The 24,500-nt window shown below is 44.0% G+C and overlaps 1 protein-coding gene across 1 annotated transcript in view; it reads left to right on the plus strand.

The window, feature by feature from the left end:
* Positions 1 to 24,500, plus strand: part of LOC140388538 (guanine nucleotide-binding protein G(i) subunit alpha-2) — a 248,176-nt gene that overhangs the window by 196,681 nt on the left and 26,995 nt on the right. The window contains exon 6 of the mRNA XM_072472910.1: positions 19,523 to 19,652. Coding sequence (XP_072329011.1) covers positions 19,523 to 19,652 — 130 coding nt within the window. The remainder of the gene's footprint in view (positions 1 to 19,522; positions 19,653 to 24,500) is intronic.

Below are 24,500 nucleotides of genomic sequence, written 5' to 3' on the forward strand. Positions count from 1 at the left end.
TTTAACATTTCTTTTAGGTCCACACCAATCAGCGTTTTCTCCCGAATGGAAGAAGTTTGTGAAACATAACGCGATGCTCAATTTAGGGGTGAAAATAATTTACTAATCTTGTGTACTGTTTCCTGGTGATGAAGACTGTAAAGTAAATGAAATGTGCAAGTACAGGGAAAGTGAAGTTAAATCAATCTGCCTATATGAATTGGACTGAATTTGGGCCCTGATTTTCTGATTCACAATTCTCATCTAGTGTCATACTCTTCATTGTTTTAACTTGGTGCCAATTTGGGGCTGTATATATGTTTTCCAATCCAATGTGCTGTTGCTTTTTAGGTTTCTTGGCAGGCTTATTTACTGCAGTAAATCTAGGAAATTCAGACTGTTCATACCGTGTCTGCTGGAAATGTCAATAATTACCTTTTGGCTTTTCAGTAAAAGCTTAAAATTTAAGCAGGCGTTAATTACAAAACTTGGCCTTAGATCTAGCACTCACTTGACAGGTTTGTACAGTTTACTGAGGTGTGCTACCATGACAACGGAACAATTGATGTTAAGTGGGCATTGATGCTGGGTGAAGACATGAACATTTTCTAAAGGCCGGCATGCATGCATACTGACATGTGACTGACTTAAAAGTTGAAATAGGGAGCATGAGTACTGAGATGCCAGAACAGGAATTAAAGGCACAGGTTTCTGAGCTACCTCACGTGGTGCATTAATTTATTGCCCAATGTGATGTAGAAGCAACATTACCAGCATCTGGTATAGGCCCAGATTCAAACTTTAGTTGGTGCTGAGTTAAATTGATGCATTCTGAATGCACTGGAGTATTGCATTTGCCATCAATGCCCCTGACTTAGGAAGGGAAGGAAATATTGGAAGCAGTTCAGCTTCCTGCCCAGCAAGTCCTCAAAGGTGCCCCTATGTGCACATCTGGTGAGGAGGCAGCCGCACATCGGCAGAAGAAACTGCTGATACTCGTGGTCTGTATAAATAAACGAAGAAAAGCTGCTTGCCGAGGATACCAGAAACCAGTTACCATTGAACTGTGTATCATCACCTTCCAGAAGGAAGTAGTAATTTTGGATACACATAAGAGGCATAATATAAGAGAGCTTGCTTGTTTACAGCTTCTTTGTTCAAAGGTTTTCTTTTTCGGCAACAGCATGGATTGCAGAGCTGAACACAATTACATTCAGAACTTTACTTTTTTTTTGCATTAATCATGTAGAGCTGAGCACATCTGCGCCTTTTATAACAGTATTTTGACAGTGAGCTTGCTTTTCCCAAGAAGTCTCAACTTTTAAATAATGAAAGCGTGACTGGTGTGGAGTTTCTCACTGGCTCTTCATCATTGCGCTTTCTGCTGCTGTCATTCAACAGCATTAAGTGCCCACACCAATGAATGGTAACCATTATATCGCTGCTTTTTACTGAATCATTTTAATCCTTCGATAAATAAGTATAGTAGAATCATAGAATTTACAGTGCAGAAGGAGGCCATTCGGCCCATCGAGTCTGCACTGGCCTTTACAAAGAGCACCCCACTCAAGCCCACGTATCTACCCTACCACAGTAACCCCCACTTAACCTTTTTGGACACTAAGGACAATTTAGCATGGCCAATCCACCTGACCTGTACATCTTTGGACTGTAAGAGGAAACCAGAGCACCCGGAGGAAACCCACGCAGTCAAGGGCAGAATTTGCAGACTCCACACAGAAGTGACCCAGCCGGGAATTGAACCTGGGACCCTGGAGCTGTGAAGCAATTGTGCTGACCACTATGCTACAGTACTGCCCCAGTATATTTTCAAACAAGTTTCTGATGCAGATCACAGCTAACTTTCATTTTGATTTTTAAAAAAAGTTTTATTAGTGTTGGATTTTAAACAGTTTATGATTTATTTTTCATTGCATTTTAACCTTTTCCATACTGTATAAATGCATCGCCTAAAACTGTGCAACGGACAACTACCCTGTAGAATAATAAGACTTGTGCTGTTGCAAAATCAGTACACGTCCTTTGGAATAAACAGATTCCATGGGCGGGATTCTCCGCAAACTGGCGCGATGTCCGCTACCCGGCGCCAAAAACGGTGCGGATCACTCCGGCGTCGGTCCGCCCCAAAGGTGCGGAATTCTCCGCACCTTTAGGGGCCAAGCCTTCACCTTGAGGGGATAGGCCCGTGCTGGAGTGGTTTCCGTTCCGCCGGCTGGCGGGAAAGGCCTTTGGCGCCACGCCAGCCGGTGCCGAAAGGTCTTCGCCGGGCGACACATGCGCGGGAGCATCAGTGGCCGCTCACGGCACCCCGCGCATGCGCAGGGGAGGGGGTCTCTTCTGCCTCCGCCATTGTGAAGACCATGGCGAAGGCGGAAGAAAAAGAGTGCCCCCACGGCACAGGCCCGCCCGCTGATCGGTGGGCCCCGATCGTGGGCCAGGCAACCGTGGGGGCATCCCCCGGGGCTAGATCGCCACGCGCCCCACCCCAGGACCCCGGAGCCTGCCCGCGCCGTCTTGTCCGGCCGTTCAAAGGGAGGTTTAATCCACGCCGGAGGGCGATTCCCACCCCCGCCGAATCTCTGGTGGCGGAGAATTCGGGACACGGAGGGGGCGGGATTCACGCCAGTCCCCGGCGATTCTCCGACACGGTGGGGGGGTCGGAGAATCGCGCCCCATATATTCACATAACATTTAGCTGATGAAATAAACTGTTTGAGTTTAATATTAATTGTCACTCTTTGGAATAAACCTAATCCATACCATTGCGAGCAAATGCTGAGACAAGTGTTTCAAATTGCCTGTGTGCATTAAGTAAAGGATGACTGATTTTGAATTCAGTGTCTTTTATAAAACTTTGCCTTGGGAGTGTTGGAGTGGAAGAGAGTTTTGCAACAAATATTTGACAGCTGCTTCAGACTCTGATCCTAAACTAATCACGCTAAATAACTTGCAGTCAAATGTCCAGTAATTTAATCTACTCAACCCTCATTGAATAAAGAAATTAATCAGCAGAAACCTTCCAACAAGGATCAAGAACAGGAGGGCACAGATTTAAGATTATTGTCAAAAGGAGCAATGGAGAAGAGAGGAAAACTGTTTTCCCGCTGATGAATATTTGGGATCTGGGAGGCAGTGATGTGGTGGAGATGGTTTCAGTCAAGGCTTTTGGGAGGGATTTGGTTCATTATCTGAAAGGAAGAATGTGCAGGGCTATGGGGAGAAAGCAGGAGAGTGGCAATAGGTATATTGCTCCTTGGGAGAGCTGGTGCAGCAACGATGGGCCAAATGGCCTCCTGCACTGTAAATTCTATGATATTGCTCCTTGGGAGAGCTGGTGCAGGCACGATAGGCTGTATGCCCTCTTTCTGTGCTGTAACAATTCTATGGCCACAGTTTCACTGTTTCTATGGGATTGCAATGGTATCAAGCGCTGTACAGAATTTGCGCTGTAAACTGTGGTCACAGGAAAGCAACTCCGTAATCAACTCACTGGTGGAAATTCACTGGCCTGATTATATAGTAGGAATATAATAGTATAGGATTTAGGAGCATGAACAGGCCATTCAGTCCTTTGAACCTGTGCTCTAGCCCATTTTATGTTCGAATAGTACAGCATAAGGGGAAGACCATTTGGCTCACTGAGTTTGCACTGGCTCTTTTGAAGAGCAAATCCAGTTAGTCTCACTCACAAGCTCATCCAACACTTTATCAAGCACTGCATTCCAAATCCTAACTTGTGTAAAAATGTTTCCTCTTATCCGCTCTTGAATTTTCAGCTAATTGCTTTTTTAAAAAAACTTTAGATATTTCTTTGGTTCTCGGTCTTGGGCCGATCCTGTAGGTGATCCCTAGTTCCCTGTGGGTCTAGAGAGCACATTCACTCATCTAAATTAATGCCACACCCAGAATTTTGTTGACTTGACATCAGCTTACAGCTCTGTTGGCTGGACGGCTGCTTTGTGATGTGGAGAGACGCCAACAGCGCGGGCTCAATTCCACTACTGGCTGAGGTTATCCACGAAGGCCCCACCTTCTCAACCTCGCCCCTCGCCTGAGTGTGGTGGCCCTCAGGTTAAATCACCACCAGTCAGCTCTCCCTCAAAAGGGGAGAGCATCCAGTGGTCCTCTGGGACTATGACGACTTTCATTTCACTTGTTTCATCCTGTACATCTGTGTAATCTTCAGTGACTTCATGAGATGACAAAATGACATAACATTAGATGGTAATTTAGAATTTAACTACCAAACGCTCTTGTTAAACAGTAAAAGAACACAGTGTAGATTTCACAAGGACAAAGTACTGTAAATGCTGGATATCTGAAATAAAATCTCAGGTCAGGCAGCACCTGCGGAGCGAGAAATAAAGTTAATGTTCCTCTTCTGTGACCTTTCATCAAAATTACCAGCACAAGATTCATTTGAAGAGGCGCTCTACATCTTTTATTTACAATCTCAGGTACGTATTAGAGTCATCGAAGTTTACAGCACAGAAGAGACCCTTTGATCCATTGTGTCTGTGCTGATCAAAAATAACCACCCAGCTATTCTAATTCCATGTTCCAGCACTTGGCCAATGGCCTTGTATGCCTTGGCATTGCAAGTGCACATTTAAATACTTCATGTGTTATGAGAGTCTCTGCCTCGACCACCCTTTCAGGCAGTGAGTTCCAGCCTCCCACCACCCTCTGGGTGATAAAAGATTTTCCTCACATTCCCTCTAAATGTCCTGCCCCTTACCGGAAATCTATGCCTCCTGGTCATTGATCCTTCCAAAAGGGGAAACGTTTCTTTCTGTCCATTCTATTTATGCCCTCATAATTTCATTCATCTCAAACATGTCCCCCCTCTGCTTCAAGGAAAAAATCCCCAGTCTATCCAATCTCCCTTCATAGCTAGCTAAAGCCCTCCAGCCCAGACAAAATCCTTTGAAATCTCTTTGCACCCTTTCAAGTGCTATTCCATCCCTCCTATAATATGGATTCCAGAACTGCATACAATACTCAAGCTGTTGTCTAACTAATGTTTTATACAGTTCCAGCATAATCTCCCTTCTGTTAAACTCTCTGACTTGGCTAATAAAGGCAAGTATACCATATGCCTTCCTAACCGCTATATCCACCTTGCGGACTAGTGTGCATGCACACCAAGGTCCCTCTGATCCTCGGTGCTTCTCAGGTCCTGCCGTTTGTCATGTATTCCATGCCTTGTTTGCCCTGCACAAGTGCATCACCTCCCATTTATCTGGATTGAATTCCATTTGCCACTAATCAGCCCATGTGACCAGCCTGTCTGTATGCTCTCATCTAAAGTTATCCTCCTCACTATTTACCACCTTACCAATTTTCATATCTGCAAACTTACTGATCCAACCCTCCTACATTTATATCCAAATCTTTTATATAAACCACAAACAGCAAGGGCCCTAACACTGATTCCTGTGGGACTCCACTGGACAAAGGCTTCCAGTCGCAAAAGTGCTCCTTGACCATCATCCTCTGCTTCTTGCCACTCAGCCAATTCTGGATCCAATTTGCCAATTTCCTAGGATTCCATGGGCTCTTGACCTTTGCTATCGGTCTCCCATGTGGGACCTTATCAAAAGCCTTGCTGAAGTCCAAGTCAACTACATCAAATGCATTTCCTCATCTACACACCTGGTCACTTCATAAAATTCAGTCAGGTTGGTCGCTCATGACTGACCCTTAACATGCTGACTGTCCTTGATAAATCCTGGCTCTCCAAATGCAGATTAATTCGGTGTCTCAGAATTGCTTCCAATAGTTTCCCCTCCACTGACGTTAGACTGACTGGCCTGTAGTTTCCTGGTTTATCCCTTTCTCCCTACTTGAATAAAGGTACCACATTGGCGATCCTCCAGTCCCCTGACATCTCTCCTGTGGCCAGAGAGGAATTGAAAATTATTGCCAGCGCCTCTGCTATTTCCTCCCTTGCCTCACTCAACAGTTTGGGATACATTTCATTTGGCCCTGGAGATTTATCAACTTTTAAGTGTGCCAGACAACTCTGAACCTCCTCTCTGTCTCTGTTAATCTCTTTCATTTTATCAGAGCCATTAATGTCCCTGGTTTCTCGACCCATATCGTCCCCCTCTCAAGTGAAAATCAATGCAAAATATTCATTTTTTTAATATAAATTTAGTGTACCCAATTCATTTTTTCCAATTAAGGGGCAATTTAGCATGGCCAATCCACCTAGCCTGCACATCTTTTTGGGCTGTGGGGGCGAAACCCACGCAAACACAGGGAGAATGTGCAAACTCCACACGGACAGTGACCCAGAGCCGGGATTGAACCTGGGACCTTGATGCCATGAGACAGCAGGGCTAACCCACTGCGCCACCGTGCATCCCAATACAAAGTATTCATTTAGAACACTACCTACATCCTCCGGCTCGACACACAAATTACCACTTTGGTCCTTAATGGGCCCTACTCTATTCCTCGTTATCCATTTACCCTTGATGTACTTGTAAAACAGCTTTGGATTTTCCTTTATTTTATCTGCCAGTATCCTTTCACTTCCTCTTTTGCTCTACTAATTGTTCTGCATCTGGACCACGTGAACTCAGACTGTAGGCTGCAAATCGCTTCCAGATACCCCTGTGGAGAATATCTGAACCTTTCCACTTAGATTGTAACTTAATATTAAATTTCCAATATTGATTATTCTGTGCATTATAGCCATTAGAGGGTTAAGCGAAAGCCAGCATTATTGAGTGAAAGATACTTGAACCATAGCCAACACCTGTAAAAATTACAGTGTGGTGCCACATGCCCTTAAACTTGTTCCAAAGGAAGTGTTTGTGCTATTACTGGTCCACAAGGGTTTTGTGTGTTAGCTGCAGGAGACTTCTTAACTGTGCAGAAAGGTCACATCATTAAATCTGGGCTTTCCTGGCGCGACGGAAATCTCATGCTTCTGCAATACACGTCCGATTAGATATCAATCAAAGGCAGACATCGTCAGTGGTGCTTGAGTCCTCATTGGGGTAAGGAACTTTTTTTTTAAATGATCACACAAGAAACAATAAAACTGACATTAACCAGTTTTAACCCTCTCTTTTGTCAGAAATATTGTTTGCCATTTATATTAACATTTTATACTATTTTAAATTCAAGGGCTGGTTATAGAATGAGGGACAAGTTTATTTTGGGAAGAAAGTCATTATTCATAGGCATGACTGTATTCACAGCTAAAAATTTTCAAACCGAATGCTAGTCCATCGAATTATTCTGTAATTCTGTGATAAAAGGAGGCATCTGTATACTTACAATCTCAGTCACTCCTTGTCACTTTGTCTTCTGCTTTAGTTTCCGTTTAAAAGCAGTTTTGGAAGTGCAGAAGAAAGAGGGCGGCCAGTGCCAATCAGCACTGAGCTGCTTCGCTCAAACTGGATTTGTAGGTAAAATATTCCCCAAGATCAGCAGTTCTACCTGATAGTCAGCTTCATTGATTCCTGGCTCTGTGGGGTATTCCCACGCAGGGACAAAAGCCAAATCAAAAGCTTGTGGTGCAGCTTAGGAGCAGTACAGATGAAAATTAATAGATTTGTTGGAAAAGATGATTGTTGTCACGTGTTAGGGCAGCACGGTAGCATTGTGGATAGCACAATTGCTTCACAGCTCCAGGGTCCCAGGTTCGATTCCTGGCTTGGGTCACTGTCTGTGCAGAGTCTGCACATTCTCCCCGTGTGTGCGTGAGTTCTCCAGTTTCCTCCGGTTTCCGGCAAATGCTCCGGTTTCCTCCCACAGTCCAAAGATGTGCGAGTTAGGTGGATTGGCCATGCTAAATTGCCCATAGTGTCCAAAATTGCCTTTAGTGCTAGGTGGGGTGACTGGGTTATGGGGATAGGGTGGAGGTGTGGACCTTGGGTAGGGTGCTCTTTCCAAGAGCCGGTGCAGACTCGATGGGCTGAATGGCCTCCTTCTGCACTGTAAATTCTATGAAATTATTAATATCTGCTTTTATCCCTTGCCAATGTGGTGCGTCCAACACAGGGAGTAGCCCACAGTGAACGTGTTGCCCTTATCATAGAATTTACAGTGCAGAAGGAGGCCATTCGGGGCCTCTTGGAAAGAGCACCCTACCCAAGGTCAACACCTCCACCCTATCCTCACAACCCAGTAACCCCACCCAACACTAAGGGCAATTTTGGGCACTAAGGGCAATTTATCATGGCCAATCCACCTAACCTGCACATCTTTGGACTGTGGGAGGAAACCGGAGCACCCGGAGGAAACCCACGCGCACACGGGGAGGATGTGCAGACTCCACACAGACAGAGACCCAAGCCGGAATCGAACCTGGGACCCTGGAGCTGTGAAGCAATTGTGCTATCCACAATGCTACCGTGCTGCCCACGTAAAAACTTACTTTTGGGTTGTAATGTGGTTAATCTGTACTCCATCTTGTTCTACTTTTTCCAGGAGGGCCCCAGGATTTCTCTCTGTGCCATATATTTGGTTAAATCTTTTCCTGTGCGTATGTTGGTCTCTATGGCAAATGCTCAAAGCGTACTTGAAATATGGTTTGGGCTAGAGTGTTAAAGTGGGAATAAGGATTCCTGAATTTGCCCTGAATTGAGAATTTAACCACGTATTGTGTATATAGTGTCTTTAACATAATAAAATGGTCAAGGCACTTCAAGGATGGCGAGAGGCTTGGTCAAAGAGAGAGGTTTCGAGGAGCATTGTAAAGGAGGAAAAAGCGGTAGAGAGAATTTTACAATTTAGGCTCAAGTATCTGAAGGCACAGCCACCTGGGGTGGAACATTGAAAATACAGGAGCTTGAGGCCAGAATTAGGAGTGAAGATATAACAGATGGTTATGGGATTGGAAGAGATTAGAGATAGGAAGGTGTGAGGCCATGGAGGAATTTAAACACAAGGATGGGCATTTTAAAATTGGGATGTTTATCTGCAAGTCAGTACAGTTGGGTGAATTGGAGGTGATGCATGTCAGCACACAGACAGCAGAGTTTTGGAGGATTTCAAGTTTATGGAAGGTAGCGTGACAGGCTAGCCAGGAGCGTATTGGAATGGACAAGTCTAGAGGTAACAACGGCATGGTTGAGGGCTTTAACAGCAGACGAGCTGAGGCAGGTGCCAGAAACATCCCAGAAATAAGTGTGAATTGGGAGGTGAAAAGGAGGGAGCAATGTAAAACAATTACAATCACCAGGGAGAGGGTACTGAGAAAATTATTAAAACTAAAAGCTGTCAGGTTACTAGATCCAGATGTACTTCATCTTTGAGTCTTAAAGCAAGTGGCTGCTGAGATAGTAGATGCATTGGTTTTTATTTTCCAAAATTCCCTAGATTCTGGAAAGATCCCATCAGATTGGAAAATAGTGATTTGACTCAACAGTCAGAAAACTACAGACCAGGTTGCTGAACATTTGTCATAGGAAAAATGCTGGAATTTATTATGAAGAAGGTTGTAGCGAAGCACTTAAATAAAATCTCTGTGCAATCAACAGAGTCAACATGATGTTGTGAAAGGGACATCATGCTTGACTTTTGTTGGATTTATTTGAGGAAGATACCATCAGCATGGATGAAGGGGAACCTGTGGATGTGCTGTACTTCGACTTCTGGAAGGCATTTGACAAGGTGCCACATCCAAGGTTATGAAGCAAAATAAGAGCTCATAGTGTAGAGGTAACATATTAACATGGATAGAGGATTGGTTAGCTAACTGGAAACAGGTATAAATTGGTCATTTTTGTGTTGGCAAAATGTGGCGAGTAGATTGCCACAGCGATCAGTGCTGGGCCTCAACTGTTTGCAATTTATTTAATTGACGTGCATGAAGAGAGCAAATGTATAATTAAATTTGCCAATGGCGCAAAAATAAGTAGGAAAGGAAGTTGTGAAATGGGCATCAAGTGTCAGCAAAGGAATATACTACGGGTAAGTGAGTGGGATAAATTTTGAATATGGACTATAATGTGGAAAAATGTGAACTTGTTTACTTTGGCAGGAAGAATAGAAACACAGCATATTATTTAAGAAAGAATATAAATGCATCAGAAGTAGTTCGGGAAAGTTTACTCGACTGATAACCTAGTATTGGTGAGAGCGGATGTGGGTGACGTAGTGTTAAGAGGAAAGTTTGAACAGGGCCTGTTTCAGCTAGAGTTTAGAAGGGGTGACCTTATTGAAATATAGAAGATTCTGAAGGACTTGGCGAGGTGGATGCTGAAAGAATGTTTCCTCTTGTGGGAGAGCCTAGAGCTAGGGAACAGTTTAAAAATAAGGGGTCTTCCATTTAAGACTGAGATGAGAATTTTTTTCTGAGGGTCGTGAGTCTTCAGAACTCTCTTCCTTAGAGATGTGGAGACAGTGTTAATGGTTATTTTTAACGTTGAATTAATTGATGAGGGAGTTGAAAATTATCAGAGGTTGACAGGAAATTAGACTTGAAGACACAATCAGATCAACCATTCTTATTGAATGGCGGAGCAGACTGAACAGTGTACTCCTAATTCGTAGGTCCGTATGGGTCAGACGATATAACGAAGGTGGAAATAAGTGGTTTTGGTGGTGACATTAAATTGTGGTTGGAAGTTCATCTTGGGGTCTGGTATGACACTAAAGTTGTAAACAAACTGGTTCAGCCTTGAACAATTAGCAGGGAAAGGGATTAAATTTGTAGCAGAGACCAAAACCTATGACGTTGGTCTTCCCAATATTCAATTAAAGGAAGGTTTAGGGAATTCGGGGACTTTTCGGGGTACAAGCTCAATATGGGGAAGAGCGAGCTGTTCGTAGTTCAGCTAGGGGACCAGGAGAGGGGGATTGGCGAGCTCCCACTAAAAAGGGCGGAGAGGAGCTTCAGATATTTGGGGGTCCAGGTGGCCAGGAGTTGGGGGGCCCTGCATAGGCTTAACTTTACAAGGCTGGTGGAGCAAATGGAGGAGGAGTTCAAGAGGTGGGACGCGTTGCCACTGTCCTTGGCGGGTAGGGTGCAGTCAATCAAAATGACGGTGCTCCCAAGGTTTTTGTTCCTGTTCCAGTGCCTCCCCGCTTTTATCCCGAAGGCTTTTTTCAGGCGGGTTAACAGGAGTATAATGGGGTTTGTGTGGGCGCGAGGGACTCGCGAGGGTGAGAAGGGTGTTCCTGGAGCAGAGTAGAGATAGGGGGGGGCTGGCACTGCCCAACCTCTGTGGGTACTACTGGGCCGCCAATGCGACGATGGTGCGCAAGTGGGCGATGGAGGGGGAGGGGGCTGCATGGAAGAGGCTGGAGACGGCGTCTTGTGTGGATACGAGTCTGGGGGCGCTGGCAACGGCGCCGCTGCCGCTCCCTCCAAGGAGGTATACCACGAGCCCGGTGGTGGTGGCTGCCCTCAAAATCTGGGGGCAGTGGAGGCGGCATAGGGGGGAAGTTGGGGCCTCGGCGTGGACCGCATTACGGGGGAATCACCGGTTCGCCCCAGGAAGAACAGGTGGAGGGTTTTCGGGGTGGCACAGGGCAGGGATACGAAAGTTGTGGACGGGACGTTCGCGAGCTTGGGTGAGCTGGAGGAGAAGTACGGGCTCCCCCCGGGGAACACCTTCAGGTACATACAGGTAAGGGCGTTTGCCAGACGGCAGGTGGTGGAATTCCCGCGGCGACTGCCACACGCCGTACAGGACAGGGTGCTCTCGGGGGGGAGGGGGGGGGGGGATCTCGGAAACGTACCAGGTGATGCAGGAGGAGGAGGAGGCCACGGTGGTGGAGTTGAAAGGTAAATGGGAGGAGGAGTTGGGAGAGGAGATCCAAGAGGGGACGTGGGCAGATGCCCTAGGGAGGGTAAACTCTTCCTCTTCGTGCGCGAGGCTCAGCCTCATACAGTTTAAGGTGCTGCACAGGGCACACATGACCGGGACAAGGATGAGCCGGTTCTTTGGGGGTGAGGACAGGTGTGTTAGGTGCTCAGGGAGCCCAGCAAATCACACCCATATGTACTGGGCATGCCCAGCGCTGGAGGAATTTTGGAAGGGCGTAGCGAGGACGGTGTCTAGGGTGGTAGGATCCAGGATCAAACTGGGCTGGAGGCTCGCAATATTTGGGCTGGCAGAGGAGCCGGGAGTGCAGGAGGCGAAAGAGGCTGGAATTCTGGCCTTTGCGTCCCTGGTAGCCCGGCGAAGGATTCTCCTTCAGTGGAAAGATGCGAGGCCCCCAAGCATGGAATCCTGGATCAGTGATATGGCAGGGTTCATTAAATTGGAGAGGGTCGGTACAAGGGTTCTTTAGGCGGTGGCAACCGTTCTTAGACTTTCTGGCAGAACGATAGACATTGGTCAATGGCAGCAGCAGCTCGGGGGTGGGGGGGGGGGGGGTTTGCTTTATTTTGTTTACGTTATTTACACTGGAGGGTCTGAGGGGGTGTATACACCTGTTGTGTTAAGTCGGGGTGTTAATGTTAATTTATTATTTATGTACAGCGGGGGAGGGATTTGGGCGGTTGCTTTTTAAGATTGTGTTTTGTACTTAACCCTGTTGGGTTCTTTTTTTATTTTGTTATTGATATTTTATGAAAACCTTTAATAAAAATTATTTTATTTAAAAAAAGTAAATGAGAAATGGGAAGGCAGGTATGGCAAAGGATAGAACCCGAGGGGGAGAACAGAAGTTAGAATGCTGGGGCAGGAAGGAAAACCATTGCAGATAAGACTTTGACTGTCGTGCTGCAGGGCTCCTCTAGTACACAGATCCACAGTCCAACTGGCTCACAGATTGATCACAATGCAGGTGGAGGCCATTCAACCCATCATGCCAATGCCAGCCATCCACAAGAGCAACTCGGCTATTTCCATGTTGCTTGCTGCCTCTTCCCCCAGCCCTTTAAATTGATTCTCCTCTTGAATATACAATTTCCTTTTGAAAGCCAAGATTTTATCTGCCTCCACCACACATTAAGGAAGTGGATTCCAGATCCCAGTCACTTGCTGACTTAAAAAGCGTTTTACTCCTGTCACTGTTAATTCTTTTTTACCATTCAATTTATAGGTATTCCCTGGCTTTTAACCCCTCCACCGGTGGAATAGTTACTCTGCATTGACTCTATTTAGACAGCTCATAATATTGAACACCTCTATCAAATCCCCCTTCAACCGTCTCTAAGGAAAACAACCCCAACTTCTGTAATCTTTCAAATAACTGAAGTTCCTCAGCCCTGGAATTAGTATGTTCAGCAATGGGGAAATTGTGCTTACTTGAACACCTTTCTTCAAATTTTTACACACTCCTAAATACAGACTGCACTTGAACTGATTGTATTTGGCAGAATAGATGTTTCAGGCATGTTCAATCCTGGAAAGCCTGGTGGTGAAGGATAGCACTGGAGCTTCCATAAGCATTTATTTACGGTGATACACATTACAAACATGCATCACCTAATCCAGCAACCACCGTTCTGATCTGTTCCTATTTTTAAAAAACACAAATGGATCCACAGTTAGTATCCATCACCTGCGCACAATTAAACACCATTAATATACAATTAACATTCAATGTGTAACAGGAGGTTATTTATATGAAATAATCATTGTCTAATTTATAGATGTGATTTGACTAATGTTGGCCCTTGAGTTTTCAAGCAGCCTTGTAATTAGAAACTACTCACCGGAAAGTTTTTTCAATGATGGAGTAAGACGTGCAAATCTGAGTTAGGTGAATTTGGCAGCTATTCATGACCAAATATGGACCTTTCACTGTTAACATTTTTCCATGATCAGTCGTGCTCGGTAACCCAGTCTGCTTGAGAAATTCCGCATTGAATTTCCACTTACTCTCATAGTTTGCACCACCCGTTCTTGTTTAGTTTGGGATTGTCCTATGTATTCCTGAATCTGATAGGTGGAAAGGATTTGAAAGTTATTTTTCTGTTTGCTCGGTCTGTTCCCTTGCTGTCCCTTCCCTCCGGGTGTGTGTGTTTGATCATAGATTGTTATATTCAGATAAGGTACGTCCTCCATTTTAGATGGAGGAAGTTACAGGCGGGAAAGAGAGACTTTAATTTCATGAAAGTTAAAATGGGACAGTGTCTAATAGACCTTGCCCCATCTTAGTGTGGTTATTTTTAAGAATTTGTGAAAGGCAAATACTTACATGTCCCTCACTTTTGGTTAATAAAATATAGCCTCTGTGTTTCTTGTCAACTTTTTCTATTGAATCCCTATGTTCAAGTCTCAGTAAATTTATGCTGTAATTACTACTACTGGAGGTGTTGTAGCAACCCTCCTGGCAAGATGATGTTTACAGTCATATAGTCCCTACAATGCAGAAGGAGGCAGTTCAACCCCTTGAGACTGCATGGATCCTCTGAAAAAGCACCCTACCTAGGCCCACTCCCCCACCCTATCTCCATAACCCCACCTAACCTATGCATCTTTGGACTATAGGAGGAATCCAGAAAACCTGGGGGGGCGGTGGGGGGGAACCAGCTGTTTAGCACAGGGCTAAATCGCTGGCTTTGAAAGCAGACCAAGGCAGGCCAGCAGCACGGTTCAATTTCCGTACCAGCTTTTCACAGTAACTTAATTTGAAGCCTACTTGTGACAATAAGCGATTTTCATTCATTTTTCATTCATTCACACAGACACTGGAAGAACATGCAAACTCCATACAGCCACCGAAGGCCGGAATCAAACCCGGGTCCCTGGCGCTGTGATGCAGCAATGCCACGTGTCGGCTTGTTAAATGTTTACAGGGGCTGTTTCCATTATCTGAGTATGAGAATTTATAAATCAATGGGGAATGCTGACTGGTACTGTCTTCCTCCAAAGGTGGTGCCGTGATTTCTCGCAGCCTGTCCCTGCATTTCAGCTGAAAAATGTCTGTTTCCTCCCATTGTTACCATGAGCAGCCTCTCTTCTCTCCCCCCCCCCCCCCACCCCACACACACACCCATGTGAGCCTGTCTTTACAAATTAGGTATTAGTTTTGGGGTGTTTAATTTGTCAGCACTTAGCTGAAATCTGATTATTATGTACTTCAATGGGAATTTAATACTGGATTCTATTTGCACTATATTCGTGTTCTGTAAAGTAGTAATATTACATTTGTCAGATATTATGTTTCCCTCCACATGCTTTGTTGGCATCATGTTAACAATTTGAACACTCTGCTGCCCTATGCCAATAGAATTAATGTTGTGGATTGATGATCCTAAAATGCATTGACAGCTCATAACGCGGGCTGCTTGCAGCACTACTATAACTTTTAACAATGCGTCATGTGCAATTGTCTCATAACCTGTCTCTGGTGATTATGATTTGCTTGAGGCCAGGTTAGGGCAATGATCTTGACCAGGTTGGGCACACCAGGTTGGGCACGAGATAAAGTAAGGTGAAACGCCATCCTGCCACCCCAACTGCTCTGGCTGCCTCATTCCTCTTATCAGCTCAGTCAACTTGTAAGACCAAGAGAAAATAAATGTGCTTGCAAATTCCAGTCTTAAATGCCCATTATTCCTGAAGATTCACACAGCAATCCTAACTTATTCTCTAGAAACAGCTTATAGCCATTGAACATAAGTACGCATGTAGATGTTTGAAAATTAGAGACAAATTCAAGTAAAAAGAAAGAAATTAATTCGCGTGATTGCTGAAAGCACAGAATGCTAGTGCAATGTAAATGGACAAATAGAGATTTTCCATGGGCGGCATGGTGGTGCAGTGGTTAGCACTACTGCCTCACGGCACTGCGGAGCCGGGTTCAATCCCAGTCCTGGGTCACTGTCCGTGTGGTGTCTGCACATTCTCACCGTGTCTGCGTGGGTCTCACCCCCACAACCCAAAAAGATGTGCAGGGTAGGTGAATTGGCCACACTAAATTGCCCCTTAATTGGGAAAAAAAAGAATTGGGTACTCTTGAGAGGAAAAAAAAAATTAAATTGGATTTCCAATGTCTTAAAGTATGTTTCGACAGCTTTGATCCAAATGTGACATCACAATTCTGTGTACGAGGACGTGCTTAAAGCTAAAGACATATCAAGAGTCCCATAGGGGCTGTTTAGCACACTGGGCTAAATTGCTGGCTTTGAAAGCAGACCAAGGCAGGCCAGCAGCACGGTTCAATTCCCGTAACAGCCTCCCCGAACAGGCGCCGGAATGTGGCGACTAGGGGCTTTTCACAGTAACTTCATTTGAAGCCTACTTGTGACAATAAGCGATTTTCATTTTTTCAGATGGGCCATGTTGCTTGGTGAATGAAGCTTTTGATTGGCACAAATTGTGGAGGTGCATAACCTCATTGCACTTCGGCATCAATGTGGTGGCCTATCTTGGGTACTGACAGTTCCTGTGAATCACTGCTTTAGTCATCGTAGAAATAACTGGTAGCTCAGGCACATTTTGAACGTGTCATTTTCAATGCAGTCTTCAAAGATAACCTCCTTTACCTGATCAATAGATTGCCGACAGTCTCTGGCAGTAATTTAATTCAGCTGCTCCAATGACATCACCGACTTGGAGGCAGAAACTTCAAAGGTTTTTGAATGTCAACAGGACCCAAGGACTGAGTTGCTGATTACCTTCACAACCACATGTCACTTGTCTGTAATAAACACTTAACAGCTTATTTGTTTGTCTGAAATAGCATCTATTCTGTACACATTTTTGCAGCAAAATGAATAAGTGTGGTAGAAGTAATATTAAGCAAAAGGTACGGTAACCGATCTGATCGGCACACATGATAACCTGCTGGGTTTGACGTAAGTCATATGGGGTTATATTGAGCGATTGATAGCATCATCTAAGTTAGGACAATCTGAACCTGTGTCTCTGCTACGTATGCTTTCTTCCTCCTACACTTGTGCTCCATTTTAAAATATCCAATGGAGCTCCATGGTTGCTGCCTGCCATTCAACGTGCACTATTGTAACTGTCTGAGCTTGGCACTGGGCTCTCCCTGATGTAACCGGAAGTGTTGTGCAACATCTTGTTCATAATTGTTGAGATATTTTCAGCCGGTGTATATGGTGAATCGTACAACCTATTTAAACTAGTGTTATTCCTTAGCATTAAGTAATGTATCTTCAACTACGCTCCTCAATTTAAATCCATAGAAAAAACATATAATTACAGATGAAAAATGCAAATCTGATCTATCTTAGGTGATGCATTCCATTTGGCCTGTTTATTTTCTGGTGCCTTAGCCGCCTTTGCATATTGCTTTCTCAATTTTTAAAGGAAAAATGGCATGGCATTATGTAGTGATACAGTTGGCAAGAGCTGGGTTGAATAGCCACCTCTATCTGCGTTGTGATTCTGTGCTATGCTGAAAGATCATTCCTAAATTCATGTCATACGCAGAGTTGGTTAATCTGCATTAAAGTGACTGTAAGGTGCCACACACGGCTTTAACGCCTTGCACTGAGGGGAATGATTCTGTTTGGTTTCCTGCTTTCGATCACTGTGGCAAAGCTGGCTCTAAAATGGGCCCAAGGACAGGATTGGGATTGGCTGTGGTGTTGGATAGCATCACGTAGCCCTTAATATCTTGGTTCATGCTGGAGGAATGACCATTTGAGTATCCTGCCCGAGGGTTGCTGAAATGATCGGAAATTGGAAAGGAAAAAAAAATATTGGTACTGTAAGTCATTGCATTTTTAAAAATGTCACAGCCATATATATGTGCTGATCAGTATCTCGACTGGTGAGATTGGCCGTAATCCACTCGACCTATTCACGCAAAGGCTTTCCAGTTAGCCTAACTTCCTGATCATGAAGACACACATAGAACATGTATGTTTAGCTACAACAAATATTTATTATTAAACATGTGGGCGGGCAACCAATAGACCCATGTACAGACAAAGATATTTCAGTTCCTTGAGAGCTACTGTAAAATGTGACTGTCCTGCTACCAACTGCCGCCTCTCGTCAGGCCCCTGCTGTATATCTGGCTCCACCTCCTGGCAGGAGGTCATAACTGTCAATATATGTACTGATGATCCGCTTTCTACATTTGTGCAGTTATATACAGATAGGCATGTATGCATATCACCACAGATCACCTGGCCAGCCAGGTTCGAATCTCCACTTTGGTTTTGTGTTCAAGCTGTTACAATGAAGTGGGTTTCTCCAGTTCGTTTTATTCATGCTCACGGTCATAAGGCAGACTTCACCGGCAGGTCTTGCAAGCAAGCTGATGTACCTCGCTCATGAAGAGAGAATGGGTTAGTGTGTCACAGAATTAACAATGAGCTTTTTCTTGAGTGGGATGCCTGCCATAGTCTGCTGATCATTTTGATAGATGGAACAACACCAAGCTAACAGTTACAATTTTTCTAGCTTAAGCCAGAACTATGCAGGTTGTAAATTTATACACACAGACATAAAATGAAATAAAAAATAATGTATTATTTCTTTCTCAAACTCAAATAACAAAGCACAGGCGTATTTCATTTGCTTTTTTTTAAGCATCATTTAACTGAATTTTAAGTACCTTGGGATGTTTTACTACTTTATAGACACTACATGAATTGTTGAATAAATGTAACCTAGGTATTGTTGCTCCATGGGATTCTGTCTCACAGCTGTGTTGCGAAACTAAATAGAGACAAATGAACCAATGATGTGATGAAAGACTGCAATATTTATCCCAGCTTGACGGGCCCTTGTGTACAGAACTATCAAATGAGTCAGATTATAAATCCTGATGGGAGATGTTTGTTTCCCTTGCTGTTGAGAAGTGATGCTCTGCGTTTGCATTACCCAGAAATTGCGATTGGTGACACTGAGCTTTCTTTAATACGCTAAAGGTTATTTTGGATGGCTAAATTATTAGAGATAATGTCTGCCTCTGTAAACTTGCATCCTTTGACATCCCTCTAACTGGGGCTTGGAAATAAAATTATCGCTGTTCACGAGAATCTGTAATGTTAACACTAATTCAGAAGCTACCTGGGCGTTCAACGTTTCATAGCCAGGAGTGTGTTTCTTTTGCAATTTTAAGATGCAAGGACATTAGACAGTATTGTATATTCCTCTTTGCATATTCACCAGACCAAAATGGGTATCATGGTGGTACAGTGGTAGCACTTCTGTGTCTCAATGCCAGGGACCCGGGTTCAATTCCGGCCTTGGGTGATTATGTGGAGTTTGCACCTTCTGTGTGGGTTTCCCCCAGGTGCTCCAGCTTCCTCCCACAGTCCAAAGATGTGCAGGTTAGGTGGGGTTACGGGGATAGGGCAGGGGAGTGAGCAGAGTGTGGATGCTCTTTCGTGGGGTTGGTGCGGACTCGATAAGCCAAATAGCCTTCTGCACTGTAGGGGTTCTATGGATTTGTTCAGAAACGGGTCGCAGTTTAAATTAAAAAATTACAGTGCCTTAGTCTGATTATAATTTAAACAAAAGCCACGTAAGGTACAAATATTGATCTGCAAGAATAAATGCCTATCCTTCAGACCTGTCCTTATATAAAATAGGCAAAGATAATTGTTCACTGGCCAAGAAATATGTTCAAAATAAAAGCGGGGTGTGATCATTTTTTGCATTTTATTTTTCAGAATGTTTGATGTTGGTGGGCAGAGATCTGAGAGAAAGAAATGGATCCATTGCTTTGAGGGTGTCACTGCTATCATCTTCTGTGTCGCTCTTAGTGCGTATGACTTGGTCCTGGCAGAGGATGAGGAAATGGTGAGTAAGACGCCATAGAATCTTGACAGTTCAGCAGATTAAACTCGTCCCAATAAATAAATACAGTATTAATGTTGATACATTAAGAATTGGTAATAATTGGCATTTGTGTGTGGGGTTCGTGCAAATCCTCATCTATCAAGCATGTTTTCAAATGAGCCAATTTGAATCCATTGTAACAATTGCATTCGAAATGTAGCTTTATGACACAGGAAGCCAATTGGTCCATTGTATCCATGTCAGCCATATCTGTCAAGTCTAATACTGCCTTCCAATTTTTGGTCCATAGCTTTGTAGGTTATGGCATCTCAAGTGCACAATCATATTATTTGAATGCGATGAGAGTTCTTGCCTCTACCACCCTTTCCGATAATTCCCTCCCCATCTACTAGGTGAAACAGTTCCCCCCTCTCATCCTTTGACAGATACATCAAACCTGTGCCCTCTCATTATAGACCTGTATGCTTTTTAAAAGAAATTTGAGTATCCAATTATTTTTTTCCAAAAAAGGGACAATTTAGCGTGGCCAATGCACCTACCCTGCACATCTTTGGATTGTGGGGGTGAAACCCACACAGACAAGGGGAGAATGTGCAAACTGCATGGACAGTGACCCGGGGCCGGGATCGTTCCTGGGTCCTCGGCGCCATGAGGCAGCAGTGCTAACCACTGTCACCGTGCCCGCCAGTAGACCTGTGCGCTAATGGAAATTGGATCCAGATACCTCAGAATCCTCTCCCCATGGCATCCTCTGCGCCAAAGAAAACAAAAAACTGTCCCCAGCCCATCCAATCTTTACTCTCCTAAATTGTTCCATTCCTGGCAACACTATGTAAATCTGCTTTATCCCGTTTCTTGTGCGATCACATCGAGCGATGACCAGAACTGTACATAATACACTATCTGTGGTCTAACTGTATTTTATACCATTCCAAAATATCTCCCTGCTCTTGTACTCTAAGCCTTTGCCAATAAAGGAAACGATCCCACAGGCCTTCTTAACCACTTATCCACCTGTACTGCAATCTTTACTGGGATCGGTGGCTACGTACTCCAATGTCCCTTTGTTCCTCTACATTCTCAATTCTACCATTTGTTGCTTATTCTTTTACCTTTGTTTTTCCTCCACAAATGAGTTACCTCACCCGTGTCCAGATTGAATTCCATTTGCTATTTTTCTGCCCATCTAACCAGTCTTTTGAAATGTGTCTGCAGTTTGGTTCTTCACTGTCAACCGCATGACCAATTTTTGTAAAATCTCCAATCGTCTTAATCATGCCTCTGACATTTAAGTCTGGGATCCAGTATTGAGCTCACTACAAACAACCTACCAGCTCCAAAACACCAATGGACCATTAACCTTTATTTCCTGCCACTGAGCCAATTTTGCATCTTCTCCGTGGATCCCATGAGCTTTTAATTTTATGACCAGTCTGCCATGTGGAACCTCGTCAAAAATGTTGCTGAAGTCTATGTCGATTACATCACCCGCACCACCATCATTGACTCCTTGTTGCCACCACAACTTTTTATTCAAGTTAATCAGACGTGGCTGACACTTGACAAACCCATACTGACCATTCTTAATTAATCCATGCCCTTCAAAATGACAATTTATATTGCCTCTCGGAATTTATTCCAATAATTTGCCCAGGTTAGGCTGGCTGAACTGTAAATGCACAGACTATCTATTTCTCCCCTTTTAAGCAACAGTGCAATATTAGCAGTCCTCTGGCACCATGACCAGCCAGACAGGATTTCAAAATGATGGTAGGAGCTGCAGCTATTTATTTCCTTGCTATTTATTTTCCTTAGTGCCCTGGGTTACATTTCATTTAGGCCTGGTGATATAAACACTTTTGAAAATGCTAAACGTGTTGATATTTCCTGCCTCGCTATGTTTATCCCATCCAATAGTCATAGTCCACCTCAATTGCAATGTCTGCTTCTCTTGTCTGAAAACAGATGCAAAGTATTGACTAAGAGCCATGCCCACATCTTCTGCATCCACACAAAAATTACCTTTTTTGCCACTAATTGGCCCTATTGCTTTTTATGCTTTTACAAAGATACCATCCTAGAGTTTTCCTTGAGTTGCCAATATTTTTTCATGCCTTACTTTCCTTAGGGGTGGGGGTTTCAATCAAGATTAGAGTGTCCCAATCTTTTTCTTTGTGGCAGCATATTTATTCTGAACCCTCTTAGCTCTCATTTCAATGCCTTCCACTACTGACACTGATTTGTTTTTTAGTAGCTGTTCTAGGTTTTGCCAAATCATATCGCAGCTCAGTAAAATTGGCCTTTCCCCAATCTAAGACTTTTACTTTGTCTGTGGTCATCCTTCCCCATAACTGCACTAAATCCAACTGAATAATGTTTGCCACCACTAAAATGCTCTCCCACTGAAATCCCTTCTTGCCCAGATTAATTCTCTAAAACTAAGTTCAAAACTGTCCCTTGTTGGACTTTCTACATTCCAGCTTTTAAAAAAAATGTTCTCCTGAATTTCTTTTAAGGTATCTACACTTTGCATCTTAATGTTACTTAATTATTTTAAAAAGTTTGCGCTTGTCAGCAATTTGCCTCCAAATTTGCTCTTCTATCTCCCTCTGACTGTTTGGGGATCTGCAGTATATTCCCAACATTGTGGTTGCCCTTTTTCTTCCTCCGTTCGACTTGCATAGCTTCATTTGATACGCCTTCTAAAATATCTTCCCACCTGACAGATTTATTTCTGTCTTTAACCAATACAACCTACCCTTCTCTCCACTCTCCCCCTCTTAATTCCCCCCTCTATCCCGTCGAAGAACTGGACTGTCAACTTACTTTTCATTTCATTGATAGTTATGTTAGCATACTTACAAAGGTCTATCTGTGACCTCCATTTATTCACTAACTATAATATTGCCGTATTCACCAGACAACCTGTATCGAAGTATATACCTGTGAACAACTTCTTTGTCTATTTTCTAGCCATATTTCCATGACTGTCCAAAATCATTAATTTTACTTCTAATATGTTTCTAACTTTCCTCCTTCTTCTGAATTTACATCCAGCTTCCCATCTCCCAGCCAACCTAGTTTAAATTCTTCCCACCAAGATATTGGTCAGAGTCCCGTTGAGGTGCAAACTGTCTCCTTGTGCTGGTTCCATCTCATCCAAAACTGGTCCCAATGCCCCAGGAATGTAAGCCTTCCCTCTTGCACCATTTCCCCAGCCATGCATTCAATTGCACTATCCTTATATTTTTGAACTTCCTAAAGCATGGCACCATGGGTAATTTGCTGATTACTACCTTTTTGAGGTTCTGCATCTAATTATTTTGCTAGTTCCCTGAATTCTGCCCGCATGGGCTCATCTATCTTTCCATCCATGTCATTGGTACCAACATGAGCCATGAGCACTGACTGTTCACTCGACCCCCACAAATGTTCAATGATGATGGAGAATTTCAGAAAACACATTATATGACAAAGGGTTACAGACAAATAGTCTGATAACCTCATTACAAGGGTAAAGTTGAAATTCGCTTGAGAAGCTTACCACAAATTTGGCACCTGTCATTGAATGAGATGTGGTTAATTCTGGGTGAAGATCAAGTCTCAGACCCAAACATGAGGCAAGAACTGGATGCAAGTCTCTTATTACGATCCCAGTTAATGTTATAACTGGACGGGAAGATCCTAGAATGAACCTTGGCTCAAAAGACCAACTTTAAAATAATATACATATTTTTATTCTCATTTTCCACTTTTTCGTCAAATCTACAACAAACAAAAGATAACCAACGATAGCAAATACAATAGCAATACCCCAACCATCATCCCCTTCAACATACAAAACCAAACAGCAGCCCTACATTCCAAATACAACAAAACCAAAAGAGAATCTACGGTCATCCCATACATAGTGAAATGAAATTAAATGAAAATCACTTATTGTCACAAGTAGGCTTCAAATTAAGTTACTGTGAAACGTCCCTAGTCGCCACATTCCGGCGCCTGTTCGGGGAGGCTGGTACGGCAATTGAACCGTGCTGCTGGCCTGCCTTGGTCTGCTTTCAAAGCCAACGATTTAGCCCTGTGCTAAACCAGCCCCAGTATAGTAAACATTATACACAAACCCCTCCCCATTGCCCCCTCCACACCCGATAATGTTTGATAGCATCCAATTCTTGAAAGAGCAAGATAAACAGTGCCCATGAATTGTAGAATCCCTCAATCTTCCCCCTCAACTCAAACGTCACCTCCTCGAGCGTCAAAAGTTCCAGCAGGTCCTCCCACCAAGCCGAGATGCAGGGCGGAGCAGGACCCGCCTTCGGACAGTCAGTGAGGCGAAGGCTAAGACATCTGCCCCGCCTGCAGCCTGGGCTGCCCCGACACCCTGAAAATGGCGCTGGTTCGAACCTCACCCCCGGGATAACCTTAAATGCTCCGTCCAATACCCCGCCAGCTTCGGGCAAACCAAAACATGTGAACATGGTTTGCAAGGCTCCCCCCGCAGCTATCGCATACATCCTCCACCCCCTCGGAGTTGGCTCATCCTCACCCTTGTGAGGTGTGCCCTATACACAACTTTATCAGCCCCAACCTCGTGCACAGGGTTGAGGCATTTATCCTCTGGAGTACCTCACACCACAGACTGTCTTCCATAACCTCACTCAACTCTTCCTCCCACTTGGCTTTAATCCAAAGGACCAAAAGACGATTTTTAATCAAACATGGAGGAGCAGAGTCAGAGAATCTCCAATTAACTTTAATAACAAAAAAAGTTAAACATGAAAAATTGGATTGTGATACACTAATCCTTTAATTTCTCCCCTTCTCTTTCCCCCCCCCCCCCCCCCC

Source organism: Scyliorhinus torazame, chromosome 13 (assembly GCF_047496885.1).
Source record: "Scyliorhinus torazame isolate Kashiwa2021f chromosome 13, sScyTor2.1, whole genome shotgun sequence".
Classification (NCBI taxonomy): domain Eukaryota; kingdom Metazoa; phylum Chordata; class Chondrichthyes; order Carcharhiniformes; family Scyliorhinidae; genus Scyliorhinus; species Scyliorhinus torazame.